Genomic DNA, 19,775 nt, shown 5'->3' on the forward strand with positions numbered 1-19,775 from the left:
TGCAAACAAACAGTAACTGACGCCTGTGAGTGTGACGACTGACGGTCTGACAGGATACATGCACTGCATGCACCCCGCTTATCACTTTTCAAAAAACCTTCACTCAGCCTTCAGCCTTCACACGACCATCAGAGTCAGACGAGACCAGGCAGACGTAGAGACGAGTAGCAGTCGATCGAATCAAAGGAGACGCATGCACCAAAACGTAACAAACAGGTCTGATTTGTTGTTGTCGCTTGCTGGCTGGCAAGGAAAGGGATGCTGGTGATTGTTGTAGCCTATATGTAGGTGTTTTGAGGTGTACGGCATTCTGAATAATACTGCGATAAGTGACTTGGATATACGCCCTCTGGATCCCTGGCCCTTCCTCTCTAACCTATCGCCGTCCACCAGAGCCGCAGTCTAGCCCCCCTGTCCAGCTCAAAGTCGAACTACATTCTATTTCAATGTAACGTCGACTCGTCAGTTAGTTGGATAATCCACCGTCGATTTGTTGCGACAGAACACGACCAGTTCATGAGATGCGGGGCCGTCTCAGCTTCTAGGCCAGCCGCAAAGCTTTTCATTCCGAGCGCTTCTTGAGGTCCGATCGAAGCGGCTCAATCGATTATGTTTGAATGAAGTGTCTTGATGAACCGTGACTCCAGCGCGAGAAAGGACGCGGAAATCCAACGCCGTCAAACAAAACAGGACTAGACTGGAGTCGCATTGATTCTCATTGAATGGTTGACCTACCGCTCGGCTCGATCACATCTAGACCAGCGGCCGGCTCAACTGTGCGCTCAGTGCAACACGTCTACATGTACCTTCCACTGTGAGTTAGTTGGCCTGGGTCGTGTGTTCGCCTGCGCTACCGACTGTCCAAGTCGGCAAGCCTGGCCAGCCCGTGCCGATCGCCTCGTTTGGGTCGGTCCGGCGGTCGCGGCCGGCCTCGGAGCTGAGTATTTGCAGTACATGTAGTTAGTTCTGTGAACCGAACTGTCGCTGGCCCCGGCTCCAGTCATGAGCAACACCGGCCGCCACCCGGCATCGTCGTCGACGAGCGATGGCACACTCGAGACCATGAAGCGTCTCGGCGTTGCGGGCCGTGTGCCGAGCACGGCGTACTTCGTACCGGGCCGCCTGAGCATCGAGTCGCAGGCGCTGATCAACAAGAAGCTCGGGCAGCTGACGCGCGTTATCGTTCAGCTGAACGAAGTGCGTGTGGACCACGACCATCGCGTGGCCTGCATCCAGTATGAACATGATACCGCCATCGATGCTCTCCAGGCTAAACATGATAAGGTAGGGAGAACATAGTCATGGAGCCTTAGAGGTACATAATGCATACCAGGACTTGTGGAAGCAATTTTATTATTAATTTTTTGACTGGTCCTGCCATACCCTAGCCTTTCATACAGTTTGTGTGTGACATGGAGGGTATACATAGTACTATACACAAAACCTCCATAGCAGTAAACACACACATTGGTGGCCAAACGGTTGGTCTGGCCATGGCCCGACCAACCGGTCGACTGTCCCGATGTGACGGGATTCCGCTTGATCCAGAGACGCACGTTCGCTCCACAACACTTTGGTGCATGAAAATTGTCCGGTCCAGACAGGATTCCGCTTGTTACGGGGCCCAGCAAGCACAGGTTCAACTGTGCATGTATAGAGCCGGGGTGGTTACCAACAGCCAGTGCATGCCGGAGTATGTGGTGTGATGTGTGTGCGGAAAAATATGAAAAAAGACCAAAAAGTAGGCATTCACTGACCAGAAAAAGCCACTTCATAGCTGTGTGGTGTAGGCCAGGCTGAATAGTGGCGGTCACTGAATTCTTCAGCCTTGCAAGCTGTTGAATGGTGCAATCCCAGCACAAGTTGCTATGACTTCTGCTGTAGCATCGCTATCATCGCCACCGGCGACGGGCGTCAAATGGTCAAATGGTGTAGAGCCTTAGAGATTATGCGAATCATGATGTGGTGGTGAGTCAGCGGAATCGGTTATGGGTGCTATGTATACAGCGCTAGTGTGTGTGTGTGTGTGTGTGTGTGTGTGTGTGTGTGTGTGTGTGTGTGTGTGTGTGTGTGTGTGTGTGTGTGTGTGTCGGGGGTTTGCTTTAGCCAGTATACCGGTGTGTGGCAGCTTTGCAAGGGCATCCCAGCTGATGATGCATCAGGTCACGGTCACACTATGTCAAGTTTGAAGCTGGACGCAGTGTCGTCAAACCCAAGCAGTTGACGCTGACATGGAGTCAAACTGCATTTTTTTCCTTTTGCCGTCGAGGTCTGACGCACTTCACAGACGATTTGGTTTATCAGAGTGATTGGATTAGCGGCATTGTAGTGTGCCACCTTCAAGACGGCTCGCCCAAATCCACGGTGCAGCCATCATCACTCACGGTCCTCTCAAGACCTTAAAACTCGTGAAGACAAAGTCTTTTGTTGTGTTTTCTTTTTTGTCGTTGCTATTGTGGGTACTGTAGGAAGGCCAATGACCTACATGGGGATTCACCAAAGTAAAATTTTAATGTTAATGCTAATTTTTTCCCAAGAACTCAGTTGGCGAGCCAAGGAATACAAAACGCCCCACTGCTTTCTATTTTGAGGTACAAATTTTTTTTAAGTTTTCTAAGTTCGTAAGTGTGTTTTCAATTTAAATATCACATTGTTTTTTTGTTTGCATCTGCGCCTTGATCCATAGAGAGTGGTGGCGTTCCCAAGGCGGATGCCGAAAACTCGGGCTCCAGCCGAGTCTCACGCAAACCGTGATTTTTTGATATCAAACCGCAATCAACAGGACAAGCTGAATCGACCTTTGTGTATACACGTACTGGATTCATGCGGTGTAAAACAGTGGAGACAATGTACATTTTTTATAAATCATTGTTTTCTTGTGCTCGTAACGTTGCAGGCAATGCAGGATCTCACACGTAACCTACACGACTCCAACCTTCAGATCACTACCCTGAAGGAAACCGCGTCGCTACTGCAAGCGGAAGAGAGCAAGCGCGAGGAACTCGGCATGCAGCTGTGCAAATCTCAGGAAAGCGTCGCTAACATGAAGCTGGCACTGGATGTGTCGGACGCCGCCCACCGCACGCTGAAACTCAAGCTGCAGGACGCAGAGGGCGAGGCCAGGCGGGCGGCCACACACCAAGCGCAGCTTGACACACACGTCGAGTCTCTTCTAAGAGATGTCGACAAGGCCAACGCGGAGGTCCAGCTCGCAAACAAGACCCGGAAGAAGGCCGAGGAGGAATCGGCCGCATGGCTAAAAAAACGCGAAGCACAACTGAGCAAAGAGATGGGCGCATTGCGTGCACAGCACAAATCAGACATTGACTCCATGCACAAGGAGCTGCAGGATGTCACGGCCGAGAATGGCGAACTGATCACGAATGTGGACCGCCTCGAAGCACAACTCAACAACGCACAGCTGCACGCAGCTGCAGAAATGCAAAAGCTGCGGGACGAGATTGCCAGCCTGAAGACGAACTTGGAAGAGGTAGTCACGGCCCATGGTCAAGGCTGTCGTGACACAGCGCAGCTCTCGGCAGACTTGGCCGAAAAGGACAACCGCATCCTGCATCTACAGAAAGAGCTCTCGGCAGCACAGCACGAACAGGCTGAGCTGGAGAAGGACAACGCGGATCTGAAAGCGTCATCCAACATACTACAGGTCACTAACCGCTCACATGAAGAAGACGGCCGCAAACGAGCAGGTACAGTGCGTGTGTTTGTGTGTGTGTGGGGGGGGGGGGGTGGTGTGAGTACGTGTGAGTACATGTGTGTGCGTGTGTGTGTGTGTGCGTGCGCACACAGGTACACATCTGTGTGTTTTTGCCAGCTACTTCGGTTGGTGGGTACACAATCGTATCCTACATAATGCAGGGGTGTAGCAAGCACCCGCTACGACTGGTACGACCATGGCCGTGCCACTTTTTGAAAATTGTGGTCTGGTCCGGAATGTGCAAAACCGTAATAAAAAAATCAGGATCCATCGATGCATACATGTATGTGCATCAGACTTTGACCTTTTTCTAGACCCGTACTCGTAGATCTGCCATGCATCTGCAGTCGTACTGAGTGCTGACTGTACTCGACTGCACATTGTACAGTCCCAGAACGCAGGATTTTGTGTCTTTTTTAATGTCTTTTTTACAAAATTTTCCCGGGGGACGTCCCCGGACCCCCTCCAACATGGCCTTTGGCCGCGCCGACTTTTTGTCATACCACTTCCAAAACCCCTCCTACGCCCCTGTAATGGTCGATTCCATTTCCGTTTGGCTGTGTTGCTTGACGTTGTATTTTGCACATGCTACCTTCATTGGTTTCACGGCCCATATTCTTTCTATTCAAAGCATACATACAGCTACATGTGCCTATTGACCAATGGGCTACTCCCAGTTATAGATTATCTATCGTGTAATCCATCATACTAGATGAACCTGCATCAGATCCACCCTAATTTAGCCACCCACAGGAGCAGCAATTTCATTGGGGAGGGGGAGGGGGCAGTGGTGAATGCGATTGGGTCCTGTATTCCTGTATGCGTCCCTCGATGCTGTTTTTCCTATTCTACACCTTGTCCTTGACCATTTATTGCACATGGTGTGGTACATGGGCCCATAGTTGAAGGTGTGGGCGGACAAAAAGCACGGCAATGTCGAATTTCAATATTTCTACCCGCCTAACATTGTCGTGCAAGGTACCTGGGTCTGGTCAGACTCCGATACAGTGCAAGAAATTGGAAAAGAATTGAGCTTTCTGGAAATAGCGTGTTCTTTGCTTCTACATTATGGCTATTGGGTTCTGTTTGGTGTTGAGATGAAGGTTTGAAGAAAGCGAATAACTTATTTATAGCAAAGGAAAGGATAAAAAAACTACTTACAAGTTACGCTATAATGTCCACCAACACCACCAGTTACTTGAAAACTGCTGTTTCTTTGCTATAAATTTATCCTTGGCTCTCCATCCGCTTTAAATATCTGATGTTGTATTCTCCGTTGCGTGTCTGTACATGCACAGCTGAACTGGGTAGCCTGCAGGGTGAGTGCATACAGCTGCGCTCCGTCGTCAAGACGCAGAATGCCGAGCTGGCACGCGTCAATGCCCACTGCCTGGAGCTGGAGAAACAGCGTGCCCAGCTGGAGATGTCGCAAGACCAGGCCACCGACCAGCTGAACACGCGCTTAACACATCTTGTCAAGGTAGGTTAGCCCCCTCCCCCTCCAGCCCTCACATGTTCCAGGCGCGGCATTAGCCATACATATGTACTAGTATTCGGATTAGCTTTTCTACCAGAATTTTAGCGCAATATTTATCGTAGTTATATGGGGTGTTCGAGTTGATTTGACTGCATCCTGTGTGCTTGTTATGGATCTGGTAACGCGTTGCAACTTTCTCTTTTGCACGATGGTTCTGTGTATTGACTATGCACTGCCATATGTGCACTTCCACGAGGGAACCATGGATGCAGTGAATGGGATTTTCGGTCTCTGACCACTTTAGCGGTGGGTCTGGTCTACACACCACCCACCGCTTTAGGAGCTGCATCAGCGCCCTGATCCTCGAGTGTGGTGGCGTTCCCACCGATGCAAAAACTCGGTCCAATCGAGCCTCACGCAAACCGTGACATTTCATTATAGACACTGTACTGTCTGTCATTGTACTACCGGTGTGTTCATGCTTCATGCATGCTAATGGCCCTCACTGTACCCACACACTTCTGTACCATTATTTATATTTGCACTCTTGCAGGAAAACCAGACGCTGACCAAACGTCAGACGGAGCTCAAAGCACAGCTGGCAACCGAAGCACAAGACCTGCGTGCCTCGCACGCCAGAAAGGAGCAAGAGTTCGAGGAGCGCCTCGCCCGTCGTCTCAAGCAGGCCGAAGGCCAGGCCGAGGAGCGGATAGCACGAGAGCTGGACACACGCCGGAAAAAGCACGGGGCTGACGTGGAGCAGCTCAAGCGGCAGCATGCGGATGCACTTAAATTACGGGAGGACGAATTCACTGCCAAATTTGCTGCTGTTGAAGCAAAATCACACCGAACTGTCACAGATCTTAGATCGAAATGTCAAGAATCGGAGAAAGTAGCATCGCAAGCGCAAGCCAGGCTTACGAAACTAGAAGCGGATTTCCAGGCGCAGGGCAAAGCCATGGAGGAGCAACGAGACAACCTCAGCACGACCTCTGACGAGCTGGCTGCTGTCCGCACCAACCTGGCAAGAGCAGCTTCGGAGTTGGCGGATCTGAGAGCGCACAAAGTGGCTGCGAGCAAGGACGTCAAGAAGCTGGAGGTATGGCAACACCGATGCTTGTCATGTGCAAACGTTTATAGTGAAAATGACCAAGTACACGAGCTGTGCTGTAGATGGTCTATGTAATTATTTGTCCACCGAGTCCAGGGGGATCCCCTCAAACCCCTCTCCCCCCATTCTCATTCCGGAAGAGTGCACAAAATGCTTGACTGTAATGCATCCATAGCATGCCAGCCTCCACGGACTAAAACCAATTAGCACGATGAGGAGGGGGGAAGAGGGGGGGGGGGGGGTGCTGACGAATACGCCTCTTCTCATTTTCTCAGCAGCGGTCTCTGAACTCGAGCTGCCTCTGGAAGCAAAGTGACCACTGCACACTCTATACTCTATACAGCTTGTGCCAGAGAGGCGCCAGTACTCGCCTGCATAGGGCCGAGCCGGGCATGCGAGTGAACTCGGGAAGTGAAGAAATGAGCTCTGCCGTCGGCGATTTTGACCACTTTGGAATGCCTTTCATACTTTGCTCCAAAGTGAGCCAACGTTTTGGTGCACTACCGGTGGAAGCCTCGCCTCCTCCAATGCATGCAGACAGAGCCCTTGGTATAGTGGAACGCGGAATTTGACCGGTAATGCACTAAAGGTTGGTTCATATTGGGGCAAAAAGTGCGAGGGATGCTAAATTTGCTTCTCAAATGAACGCTTGGGGAGGAGTTAGACACTGACAAGTTCTCGTACTTGTTTTCCCCTGTTTTCTGCAGCTTGAACTGATGGCTGCTAGACAAGAGAACGAGTCCAAGACAAGGGCGTTGGAGCAGGAACACAAGACCGCGCTGGCGAAGCAGAATGCCCGCCTGGCGGACCAGTGGACGAAACGTCTAGCGTGAGTACTTACCGCGCTGTGTGTTTTTCTCGCTCACGGAGAAAACCACTGCTTTCTGACATAACGTGCTGCATCAGCACCGGTGAATGCTAGAATGGTTTGGGCTGTGAGAAATAAACACCTCGTGCAAATGTAACATGCATCCTGTGTGCTCTTTCTATTGTTAGTACACCATCAAGCCGAGACCTCAAGTCGGCCTAGTGGTCGCACCTCCCTTTTGCTGCTCCATTTTAACCAGATTGGAGCCAGTGTAAACATTCTTCTGTCCTTGGATATGTCCACTGCAATAGATCTCTTCCGAATGCTCACCCATGAAGGTATCATAAGAGATCCCTTGTGATGCCCTGGTTTGTGAAAATCCGGAAGAGATCTATTGGAGTGGTGTAGCCAACAGGGCTGCCGGACCCGGTCCGGTTGGTCAGGTTATCACCGGACCAACGTCATGGCCACTAACACATGTTTGCTCCTGTGGAGGGCATGTGTATTGTGACCTGCACTATCACACAACAACTGTATGAAAGTAGAAAGGAAAAAGGACATGGAAACGAGTTAAGAGTAACTCTCCACCACTGTAACTAGATACTATATACAGTCAGAAAGTGCAACAACTACATTTATTATTGGCTCAACACCCCAATTTCAAACTGTATGAAAGGCCATGTTATTGCCGGACCAATCAAATACTGCTTCTGACGGTCCGGGCCATGGGCCGCAAAGGTTGTGTGCTGACTTCAGAGCGATATTGTGGTTGTCTTGTGCAGGGATGAATGCGGACGGCTGCGCTCCGAGTTTGAGTCAAACCAAGACACGGTCCACCGGAGCGCCGTGGCACAGATGACCGAGCTTCACGCCCAACAGCTCGACATGCTGCGGGAGGAAAGGCAGACGTTGGAAGCGACGCGGCGTGAGGAGTCCGAAGCCTGCGTAAGTCCTGGCACACTCATATCTCATCCGAGCGGTATGGAACCTGGCACTGCCCCTAACTTGGAAATGTCCGTAACTCTGAATCTCTGATGAGTGTTTTTGAACCCGAAACTGCGGAGTAACGAGAAAGCTTTTTGGTCTCTGTTGTTCTGCCTTGTGTAATACGCTCTGCCCTTGTTACGGCATTGATTACTATTTGCAGCAAGGACCTCAGACACTTTGTCTAACTCTGAGTCATGTACATTTTGATAGGGAAAGGGCCAGAGATCTGGGACATGAAGTCACTATTTCAACTAAACCTGGCCAAAAAGTAGTAATATTTCCACTAAAAGTCGCTCACATCGTGCCCGGTAATATTTGATTGTATTGCTATCGTGTGTGCGCGCGTTTGTTCTGTGTGCATTCTGTGTACACACCCTGCCTCCGCCCCTCCAGAAAACTGAAGTCAAGACTCTGCAGGCGGCTCTCACGGAAGCCAAACAAGCCTGCAAGCAGACACAGGAAGATCTCACCACCGCATCGAAACGGCTCATGACTAGAGATCGGCAAATGACGAGTGAGCTAGCTGCGGCCAACAAGCGATACGAAGAGCTGAATCAGCGGCTCACTGCAGAACTCAACAAGCTGAAGGTCAGTCGATTGTTCGGTGTTCCAACAGTGTGAAAAATTGCTATTATGCGACAGCGGTGAGCGTTTGGTTAGATACGAATCCCGATCAATCAAATCCCTGATCCAGATCCACATCAGTAAATCCCTCGTAATCAACCGATCACTTTTGTTCATGCCACGGCTGTTACCTTTTTGATGTAGAAAAAAAGATGATTAGAAAGTCACTGTAGTGTTTAGCTATAAGGGTATCTACCTCATGGCTTTGGAAAAATTATTTTTCATTGCTATCAGGTTTGGCTTCATTTTCTCTGTGCTGCGCTGATGACTCCACCAAGGACGAAACAGTTCTGTCCGCAGATTGAGTATCTCGCCCCTGCTCATGTAGCAGTTGAGCACTCTTGTGTGGGGTAGTGCCTTTGCTGTTTGCGTTATGCAGAGCTCACTGACTTGTCAGTTTGAGCACTCTGGCAAGGTACGTTCGGGCCTGGTTTAAATCTGGGTGTGGAAAATTTATTTTTCATTGTATCAGGTTCAGCCACATTTCCTCTGTGCTGCGCTGATGAGTCCACAAAGGACGAAACAGTTCTTTCCGCAGATGGAGTATCTACCTCTCCGTCTCTGTCTCTCCTTTTCTCTCTTTCCATTTCTCAGTCTCTCTCTCTCCTTCTTTCCATGTCTATTTATATCTCTTTCCCGTAGTGTAGCTATGAGATTTCTTTCACAGTATTCTGAGGACAAACCTGTACACCCAAGACGATTATTGCGGCCACACTCCAACCCCAATCCTGATAATTTAATCCCATTATCGAAATGAAACAATTGGACGTATGCATCCATTTCCCGCCGTTATGTTTTGCATGGCAAGTCCACTACAACCGTACACACTGTCATACCAACTCTGCATAAAAGATCATGAACTTTGTGAGGTCATACTCATAAAATTAAATTTTATGAGTATGACCTTAATGTACTATAACGGGTTGTACCTGCCAAGTATGGGGTGACTTGCCCCGCAAAAAGGTGACGGCCATCTTAGATGCATACCGCCTAATCCACTCGTTGGACTGTTTCTGCTGACCAGGAGCAGCTAGAGAGGCGTGAAGAGGCGCAACGATGCGAGGTCCGAGAAAGGCAAGAGGCAGAGGCGGGCCTGCGACATCACCTGGAACAGGACAGGCAGCTTGCGATTGAAACCGCCGCCAAACAGGCGGCTCGCCAGCTTGAGTTGGAACTGGGTGAGTCACTGCGGATTCTCATGGAGTGAATGGTTACCAAGGTCATGCTGCGATTGCTTCGGTGTTACATATAGCATACAGTAAACATGTGACTAACGACCACCCCTTGGGGCCAGAGAAAGCGGTCTTTAGTGGCAGGGGGTCCTTAGTTAGAGGTGGGCACCGCACAACCATAATAATATATGAATAATAATGAGACCGTCCGTGCCAGGCAAAGTGGTCCGTAGTACCAGGCTGGTCGCTAGTCACGGTGGTCTTTAGTTACAGGTTTTATTGTACCTCCAACCTCCAAGTACTTACTAGCATTCAGGGTTGCTGTGGAACGGCTTGCCCTATGGTTGGCCACTGAAATGGTGTTCCCCGAACTGTCCCCCAGCCTTCGCAATAAAAGGGTTGCTCTAGAATGACCTTTTGTGGCCAGTGCGATGAAGTTCCCCAAACTGTCCCCTGCCTTTGCATTCAGGGTTGCAGGACACTGAATGTCAGTTGAGCGTTCCGTGCTCCAATAACTTAGAACATTGCAAAAAAGTGGGTGATGCTTGTAAGTAGGGGTCAAACGGGTGTACCTTTAACTAACGAACGGGTAATTTTCTTAACGGGCGGGTTAACGGGTACCCTTTAGCAGCCATGTTTAAGTTTTTGCGCAATGTTCACATAAATCAAGATTTTAATTAATCTGTTCTCGGGTTGCATTTTGATATCAAATTGTGATTCGCAAATCAATTGGTGTCTGATAGTCGCAGGAGTAGATCTACTAGGTGCGAAAATGCAACAACAATGCAGACATCCAGCGTGGAGTTGTAAATAATTGACGCCCGCCTGGAATACACGATCCCAGGAGTGTTGCTTCGTACTGACTGGTTCATCAAAATCCAAACGGGTACCCTTTTACTAACGGTACCTGAGATTACCGGTCGGGTACCCGGGTACCCGGTACACCCCTTTGACCCCTACTTGTAAGCGGTAGGTCGGATAGGAATCTTGCTGAAACAGGAGGTCCTTAACCCTTTACCGGTCTACCATAAGCGTACCGATACTATAGTATCGGTACGTTTGGCCCTCATTTTTTTGAGGTCTTGTTGCTAGGAGACAGCTAAAATGGCGCTCTACGCGTAGCTGAGGTCCAAGGCTTTCTGACGATGTGCAAAATAACCATGCTTACGATACAAATTTTTGCCGTATCGATCAACTGAAGTTTGTTGAAATTGGAAAAGACGACCATCCGCCATGCGCGCATTTCAAGAATGCGAGTGCATCTCTTGGGGCCGTGTTTGACAAGCGTTCTGAGAGCAGTAACATCACCAGTCCAGGCCGGATGTGCCGGGAGGTTTGCAGTGTAGTGTGTTGAGAAAAGAGCTCCGTTGAGTCCTGCTAGTTCAAAAATATATCGTCCACGAATGAAGAAACAAAATTCTCCAAACAGAGAGGAAGCCTTCTTGCTGCCGACACGGCGACAGCGACTGTCACAAGGACTCGTCAGGTGCGATCAGCTGATTCGCCTGGCCGTGACAATCACGGCATGCGCAAGCTCGCGCCTGAGTACTCATCTGAGCGAGAGTGAATCTGACGCGAGCAGCGCTGAGATGAACAAACCGAAACTGCGATATCGTGGAATGGGAATTGCTGCTGCTGGCGTATCGCCGATGGCGAGGTGTTGGTGCTCAATGGCGGTATTGTAGAGAGCCTACATTTCTTGTAAAGACGTAGCCCTTACCTGATTGTTTATCGTACGACTTCAGCTCCATCACGACCTTGGTATGCCCTTCGTGCTGTGATATTCGTGTATTTCATTTGCAATTGTATTTTCTCTCAACTTGAAGGGCTACCATGGGCCCTATCCTTGCCTAGACCTAGTCATATTTGAATTTTCTGGACGCGTTCAGGCATACAGATTTTGAAAATATATGGTTTACCCATACCTACATCACATGGTTCTTGAGTTATTGCTGGTTGTGTGTACATGTATTTGCGTGACCACCCCTCACATACATTGAGTTAGACCGGCAAAGGGTTAACCTCTGATACTCCTATGGTCAGAATTGACTCCGAACTACCTTTACCGTTGCTACACTGTCGTGCTGTGCACCGTCGAGTGCCCACTGCTCATATACCGCGTGTCCATGGTTACGGTGCAGTTCCCGCATACCGTAAAAGCGGAAATTTCCGGTGGTGTTCTATTTTCGGTAACTTCAGTGCCGAAAATTTTTACGTAAAATAAAAAAACTCACCGAAAATTTCGGTACTTGTACACTTACGTGGAAAACGGGTTTACCGAATATTTCCCTCCACCGAACCGCCGATTTTGGAGAATACTGAAAAATTACACCACCGAAAATTTCTGCTTTTACTGTACATGGTACACCAGGGGGCGCCGGAAGCTATTCAACATTGCTACGACCATGGAGTCGGGGGGGGGGGGGGTTCCGGGGGCCCTCTCCCAGGAAATTCTACGAAAATTGGGCCCAAAAAGCCCAGATTTCATTACTTCAGAAATTACAGAAAAAATTTTGCCGCACCTGCCGCACCGGTTCCGACGCGCCTGTACACATTATATTATTGATTGTGTGGCGTGCCCAGTTTGTAGAGCTGGGACACGGGGTCGGATTTCACCCTGCAGCCCTGTTCTTGACGTTGTATGTGTGTGTGGTATATACATTGTGCTCTGCAGAGAGAGTACAGTCACACCATGAACAGAAGAGGAACGAGGAGAGGGACACTCTGGAAAGGATGTATTCCGAGAGCATGCGAGAACAGACCCACAGACAAGAACAGGAGAAAACTGATCTTATGGAAAAGGTACAGTTCACCTGCAGCTTCCTTTTCCTCTACCAACCGCCGTCGCATCGTGTTCATTTTCTCGGTTGTTTTCTGTCTCACAGTCTTTCTCGCACACACCCATTGTGTGTGTGTGTGTGTGTGTGTGTGTGTGTACATGACTGTGTGTGTGTGTGTGTGTGTGTGTGTGTGTGTGTGTGCATGTGTGTGTGTGTGTGTGTGTGTGTGTGTGCATGTGTGTGTGCATCTGTACACATGCTTGTCGTGACTATCTTGCTCTTGTTTGCGCTAGTATAAAAGTCGTTGTGCGCTTTCCTCACGGTTTTTGTTGTTTCCTTCCTTGCATTCTATCTTCCTCCCATCAGTCTGCTTTCCTTGTCTTCCTCGACTACGGTTGTATATTGCATAAAAGCCTGTCTCAAACAGAAACCTGTTCTGATTACAAGCCTGATTTTCAAGATAAACTATCGGCACATAAGCCTGGTTTTAGTGTTGACACGCATAGAAATACCTGTCTTGTATAGAAGCCTGATGTGAATAGAAGCCTAGCATTGACGTCAACTTCCACGGAAATAAGCCCAGTTATAACACACCTCCCACCGCTTAGGAGCTGCATCTGCGCCTTGATCCTAGAGAGTGGCGGCGTTCCTACGGATCCGGAAAACTCGGCTACCAGCCGAGTCTCACGCGGACCGTGACATTTTAATTTTTTTTTAAACACGCAACATTACGCTATTCCATTCCTCTTCTGATAGGTACTGGAAGCATGCACAGCAACAAATGCAGCCAAAATGGAGAGCGAGCAGCGGCTAGAAAAGATCCAAGCCCTCGGCAACGACCTTGCTCAGTCCACGCAGGCAGCTGAGAAACTGAAGGAGGAGATCAGAGCATTGAACGAGAGTGTCGACACTATCAGACAGGAGAAGCTGGACAGCTTGGAGTAAGTAGATGTAATGTGTTTAATGTCACGTACGCATACACCATGGCCGCATTCCGTTTGCAAGGCAACGTGTCGTCGCTGCAAAAGGAATGCGGCCATGGCTTGTGCATGAGTAAGTTCAGCGCCGGTCACTGCACTGCTTGCTGTCCTGTGAGCAGTAGCCTGGATGGACGCAGAAACTGTCAAACTCAAGTGTATTTGTGCACAATAATTATGGCAACTGACTTCCTGATAAGCCTGCCGGAAGCGTCCGAACGGATTCCCTAAAATTGAAAACAAGGAACCGGTGGGGCACAAGTCTTGGGTTGGATTTTTTTCTCTCTACAAAATCCACATATCTCCAGACACTGGGGTGAGTAATGGAGTGTGGTGGTGGGGCCCATTAAGCTCCGCCGACCAGAGGTCTCGGCTTCATAGCTCCATGGACGCACTGGAGTCCACAAACTAAACCAGATCTTGAACAGTCGGATGTGCACAAAGTACCCCCGGTCAGACTGACAAAGGAGTACTAGGGAAACATGAACCTTCCAAGTTGGAAGGCTCGCGCTATCCAGCAATCGAGCAGCGCTCAAGCTCACTTTCAAGCCATGGAACGTCTCTGTACTAGTCGTCAGTCCGGTGCTAAAGTGTGCACATCTGACTACAGTCGAACCTCTTTAGGACGAACACCAAGGGACCGGCGGTATTTATTCGCGATAACGGGAGTTCTTCTTATCCATATGTCTTACCCAGTGAATACACAGTGATGAATCCAATAGCGCTTGGAATTCTAGTTCTTCTTAAGCGAAAGTTTGTCTTATCAGTGTTCTTCTTAACGAGGTTCACTGCATTTAAAATCTGGTTTGGTTGGTGAAATCAAACGCATAGCTTGTGCCCCACAGTTATCCGTGTTTTCCAATTTACAATTTCCTTGGCTCACCCTCTGAGTTCTTCTTCTTGTGTGCAGAGATATGTATGCATCATTGAAGTCAGAGCACAAACAGGAAATGACCGCCGCGAGTGAAATGTATCGCGTGCGCCTCCAAAAAGTCTCACAGCGGGTTCAGGCGGAGCAGGAGACCTGGAAAGCTTCCGTTTACAAGCTGGAAGAAGAGTAAGGAAGTGCTGTTAGTAATTGATTTGGATGATGTCTTGTCAGGGGCATGCTCTCTCTCTCTCTCTCTCTCTCTCTCTCTCTCTCTCTCTCTCTCTCTCTCTCTCTCTCTCTCTCTCTCTCTCTCTCTCTCTCTCTTCTCTCTTTCTATGTGTGTGTGTGTGTGTGTGTGTGTGTGTGTGTGTGTGTGTGTGTGTGTGTGTGTGTGTGCGTGTGTGTGTGTGTGTGTGTGTGTGTATTTCTCTCTATTACTCTTTCTCCGCTGTTGTGTCTGCATATGTGTGTGTGTGTGTGTGTGTGACCATAAGTGGGATCATTTCCAAGTCCAGCCAGAGTTTGCGGATTTCAGGGGTGTCTTCCGTTGTGCGGTTCAATAGCCGAGTGAGTCATCTTTCTAAAATTCCTTTTTAATCTCTCTCTCCCTCTTCCGGGTAAGCTCGCGTTGTCAGTCATGGCAGCGTTCCAGTTCAAGTACGAGTTCAAGTGTATTGTGTCTGTGTGTTACCTGTACGATTTACAGGCTAAAGGAATCCGCCGAGGCGCTGGAGAATCGACCGCCAAGGCCCGAAGACTTGGCAGCCATACGTGATCTGGAGAGCGAGCTCATCATGCAAAGAGAAACCATACGCACGTTACAGGTACGTTGGAACGATAACATGTACGAAAAATGTTAACCTGCGGACAGAACTGTTTCATCCTTTGTGGACTCATCAGCGCAGCACAGAGAAAATGAGGCCGAACGTGATGGCAATGAAAAATAGAATTTCCAAAGCCAGATTTAAACCAGGCCCGAACGTACCTTGCTAGATTGCTCAAACTGACAAGTCAGTAACATATTCAATTGCGCTCTTGTTATATCCACTAGGCGAGGGAATGCAAACGGTAAAAGTCTGAAGAAAAATTAGGCAATCACCACCAGGACTCGAAGCAGGGACCTTTGTTTGAGGCCAGAAATGCTCCAACCACTGAGCTATGGTGTCTAGTGTATTGGTGCTTTTGACAGCATATAATGCAGATGATTTTGTCATCAAAATGTTGGCGTGGAGGCAAGAAGCCTAATATCTGATGATTCTCACATGAAAACGACCTTCAAATCTTCAAATATTGTTCCATTGTTCCATTGTTCCATTGTTCTCGTGGCATGAGTGCTCTCACTTTACTTTCATCGAAATTGTGTCATTGCTATGGTCATCCCAACCAACTCTTGTCTGTCTGTCCGTCCTTCCATCCGTCTGCCTGTATATCTGTATGTCTCCTCACCCGCCTTTCTCGTGCTCTCTCTTTCTCACTCTCTCTCTCTCTCTCTCTCTCTCTCTCTCTCTCTCTCTCACTCACTCTCTCTCTCACACACACTCTCTCTCTCACTCTTTCTCTCTCTCTCTCTCTCTCTCTCTCTCTCTCTTCTCTCTCTCTCTCTCTCTCTCTCTCTCTCTCTCTCTCTCTCTCTCTCTCTCTCTCTCTCTCGCTCTCTCGCTCTCTCGCTCTCTCCTGTTCATGCCACGATTGCAGGATGCCTCCAAGGACGCCAGAGCCATGCTCGCCCAGCAGAGTGACATGATCAATAAGGTGTACCTCGCCGGCTCCAAGAACCCATTCCAGTTCTGCGTGGAAACGGTGAGTATCGTTGCATGTTGGTGCATCTGACAGGGGCGTTGGAAGTGTTGTGCAGTGAAAAAAATACTTATGCCAGACACAACGGGAACGGGTAGGTGGAAAGACAATATAAACGGAGAGAAAGACGGCCTACAACGACTACATGATAGAAGAGAGACTGAAATCGAGTCAGAGCGCTTGCAAAGTTAAAGGGCCTGGGTTGCTATGGCAAATTGGCAGAAAGTATTCGACATTGGTGCAATCTCCGGGGGTCGTCTACCGGGATAATCTTAGGCAAATTGGGCCGAAATGGCCCATATTTCATTGCTTCAAAAGTCACAAGATGACTTTATTGTTAGACTCAGGTGGAGAGCCAAGAATTAATATACAGTCGTCCCTCTCTAATCCAGCACTTTATAAACCAGCACTCTCGATAAACCAGCACAATTTTCAGTAGCCAAAATGTCCTCTTCATGCACATTGCAGCAGTAAATCAGATTTGTTAATCCAGCACCCTCCCCAATCCAGCAGATTTTCCGGGGCACAAATGGTGCCGGATTATAGAGGGACCACTGTACGACGGAACGATTACCAAAGAGCATGAGCTGACTGTAAAGTAACTGGTGGTGTTAGTGGATATTATAGCGCAACTTGTAGCTCTTTGGTCCTTTTTTCTTCTTAAAAATGGAATTATTGGTGCGATTTTGGCCGCACCTGCCGCACCTGTTCCGACGCCCCTGAGGCTGATCATGGACACGAGCTACCGTGTTTTCCCGGATGCAAGTCGCACCTTTTGATGCTAAACTTCAAGGGCAACGAAGGCGGCGGTGCGACTTGCAGTCGAGTCTGACTTCCTACCTATGTGACTGCCGGCATATTAAAAGAAATGTATTGCCGTAGCTCAAACCTGAAGGGGCGGGGGGGGGGGGGGACTTAATTTATGAAGTGCAATAATATTATCTGGAGTAAAGTGGATGAAAATAATCCAACAATACAAAATTTTCACGCGTGCGTGTGTGTGTGTGGGCGCGTGTGAATGTATGCATGCGTTTTTGTGTTCGTGTTTGGCTGCATGTGGGGCGGGTGTCCTTGATTCAACTGCTCAACATCATTCAGAAACCAAAGAAGGCACCACAGCAGCTGCCACCCTTGCCTGCTGCCCAGCGACGTGGCTCAGCCCCGCAGATTCAAGTGGGTGCTCAGTCAAAGTACCAACTGGCCAAGGAGGAACAGCTGAAGAGTCGCAGCCAAGGGGTCATGATCTCCACGAAAGCCCAACAGGAGATCCTGCAGCGTCTGCACAAGATAACCAGGGACGCCTGGAGCAAAGCGGACGAGCCGGCCCAGCAGCTAGCATCGACTGCAGGAGCACACACTCCAAGCGCGCAGGGCCACACCAGCTCTCTTCCGCCTATCAAGACGAGCAAACGAGCTGGCGAAGCATCACCCACCGCTCGTCATCGAACGCAAGCCGGCGGTACGACGACAACACAGCATGCGTCAGAGCAGCAAATGGAATCGTCTCGTACTGCCGGTCTCAGAAAACAGGGACGGTCATTACCTGACTCGCTTAACCTCCCAGTAGTCACGAGTCGAAAGCCGTAACAACAGGAATTACCCTGAGATGAACAACGACTAAGACTTAGAGTATTCATATTGGAACACTCCCTTCAGTGTAGTGGAGATTCGTGATTTCATGCATTCAGTGGTAATCATTCAAATTGAGATTATTTCATCCCCGGCACCGACGGCTTTAGAACATGTTGCAACAATACTGTATAGCGTGCGTGTGTGTGTGTGTGTGTGTGCGTGTGTGTGTGTGTGTGTGCGTGTGTGTGTGCGTGTGTGTGTGTGTGTGCGTGCGTGTGTGTGTGCGTGCGTGTGTGTGTGTGTGTGTGTGTGCGTGTGTGTGTGCGTGTGTGTGTGTGTGTGTGTGTGTGCGTGCGTGCGTGCGTGCGTGCGTGCGTGTGTGTGTATTAGGCTCCGCGGATTATGCTCGAGAAATCATGGAATTATGCTTTCGTGGATGCTCGCATTATGCTCGCAAAATCTTCATAACTATTATGCTTTGAGATGCAGGGGTACTTATTCACTTTGTTGTGCCGGCTTATGGAGCTTGAAAGTTCGGAAAATTGTGTTTTTCGTACTTTCAAGTGGCCATAACCACGACAAAGTACTCCTATGCCAATATCATATCTGGTGTCCATGCATGCTAGAAATCGATATCGAAAAGAGAAAACAGTACTTCTTCAATTCATCAGATGAAGGCGTTGGAAGGGAGAACATCTGAAGCAATAATGTCATTAGTGATTGTCACCATCAGGACTCGAACCAGGCCACATCAATATGAGCACCAACACCTTTCCTCGCCCCATTTTTGTCTACTAGTACTAGTATTGCACCTCCGAAGTCTGGGTGTTCTCGTGTTGCCGTCGCGTCGCAGCCAGCTACAAGCTCGCGGGTAAACGAATGCTGCATGCAGCGCACGCACCTGGAGGTCACATCTTTCCTACACCTTCCGCATTTACCTACAAAGGAGACTTTAGTGGTCGATAGAAAGCAGATTTTGCACAATCGTAGTCTAACACTACTGTCACGTGTAGTGTAGTATACAACTTCGCTAATAACGACTGCGGATATAACGACATTTCGCGAATAACGACAGAATTTCCATGCCCAGAGCAAAGTCCCATCCAACTGTAATACATATATAAATGAGACTTCGGGAATAACGACACTTCGCGAAAAGGACACTTTTCTGATTCCCCGCCGAGTGTCGTTATAAGCGAAGTTGACTGTAGTCCTACCCGGCCACTGCTGCCGGTTTGCCAGAGATAGGGGTCATTCCGAACTAGGACTAGTAGTAGTAGGAGACCAGCCACTTAGCGGGTTCGTGTGGACAAGCCGGTCTTGCTACGCCCAGCAGTCAGCGGCGTCATCTCTGAGTCAAGAGACGCGTGGAGCTTCTAACACGAAGCAGATCTGCACTGTTACCACCCAGCCCAAGTACTAGTACAAAATTTAATGTACATGACTGTATCCGAAACCGAACGGATTCTGGTTGCGGAACGTTCGATTTCCATCGGATAGTGAGTCTTGCCAAGCTACTAGTGGTACAGTGCTGGCAACTGAAATCCTACCCCCTGAGCGGTGGGTTCACGTTCTAGCGGTCTCTGTTACGTACAATGTAGTGTTACCATCCCGTGTTGGGTCTTTTCGATTTGAGCGCACCGCTCAGGTTTTCGGATTTCAGTTGCCAGCACTGTCTGTACTTGGTGTAGAATAGTACACTGATGTCATGTACCATACCACTAACGATGTAATAACCCGACCAGTACTGACATGCAAGAGTACATAAGCTCCCAGGGAGCCGAGCCTATTAATTTTTACTCTTGCTAGATCAACCACAAAGAATTGCATTTGCGTGGATCTCTGGTCCGTAGTGTAGATCTACCGTGATATGCGCAACTGGGA

General features: G+C 49.0%; 1 protein-coding gene across 1 annotated transcript; it reads left to right on the forward strand.

Annotated features, from left to right (window-relative positions):
• Nucleotides 1-238: 238 nt before the first annotated feature.
• Nucleotides 239-18,558, forward strand: LOC135830011 (plectin-like). The gene is made up of 14 exons (XM_065342398.1): nucleotides 239-1,284; nucleotides 2,897-3,707; nucleotides 5,014-5,195; nucleotides 5,746-6,291; nucleotides 7,011-7,132; nucleotides 7,894-8,056; nucleotides 8,492-8,686; nucleotides 9,747-9,900; nucleotides 12,569-12,696; nucleotides 13,431-13,615; nucleotides 14,562-14,708; nucleotides 15,229-15,346; nucleotides 16,218-16,322; nucleotides 17,418-18,558. Exons 1-14 carry the CDS (start codon nucleotides 1,003-1,005, stop codon nucleotides 17,904-17,906), a joined length of 3,627 nt encoding a protein of 1,208 aa, XP_065198470.1. The 5' UTR covers nucleotides 239-1,002; the 3' UTR covers nucleotides 17,907-18,558.
• Nucleotides 18,559-19,775: the final 1,217 nt, after the last annotated feature.

This window comes from Sycon ciliatum, chromosome 13 (genome assembly GCF_964019385.1).
Source record: "Sycon ciliatum chromosome 13, ocSycCili1.1, whole genome shotgun sequence".
Classification (NCBI taxonomy): domain Eukaryota; kingdom Metazoa; phylum Porifera; class Calcarea; order Leucosolenida; family Sycettidae; genus Sycon; species Sycon ciliatum.

What these genes read in the sequence shown, in the direction of transcription:
- LOC135830011 (XM_065342398.1), top strand. Translation starts at nt 1,003, where the DNA reads ATGAGCAACACCGGCCGCCACCCGGCATCGTCGTCGACGAGCGATGGC. An exon ending in AAACTGATCTTATGGAAAAG is followed by an intron (nt 12,697 to 13,430) that starts GTACAGTTCACC and finishes CTCTTCTGATAG; the next exon opens with GTACTGGAAGCATGCACAGC. An exon ending in AAACCATACGCACGTTACAG is followed by an intron (nt 15,347 to 16,217) that starts GTACGTTGGAAC and finishes CCACGATTGCAG; the next exon opens with GATGCCTCCAAGGACGCCAG.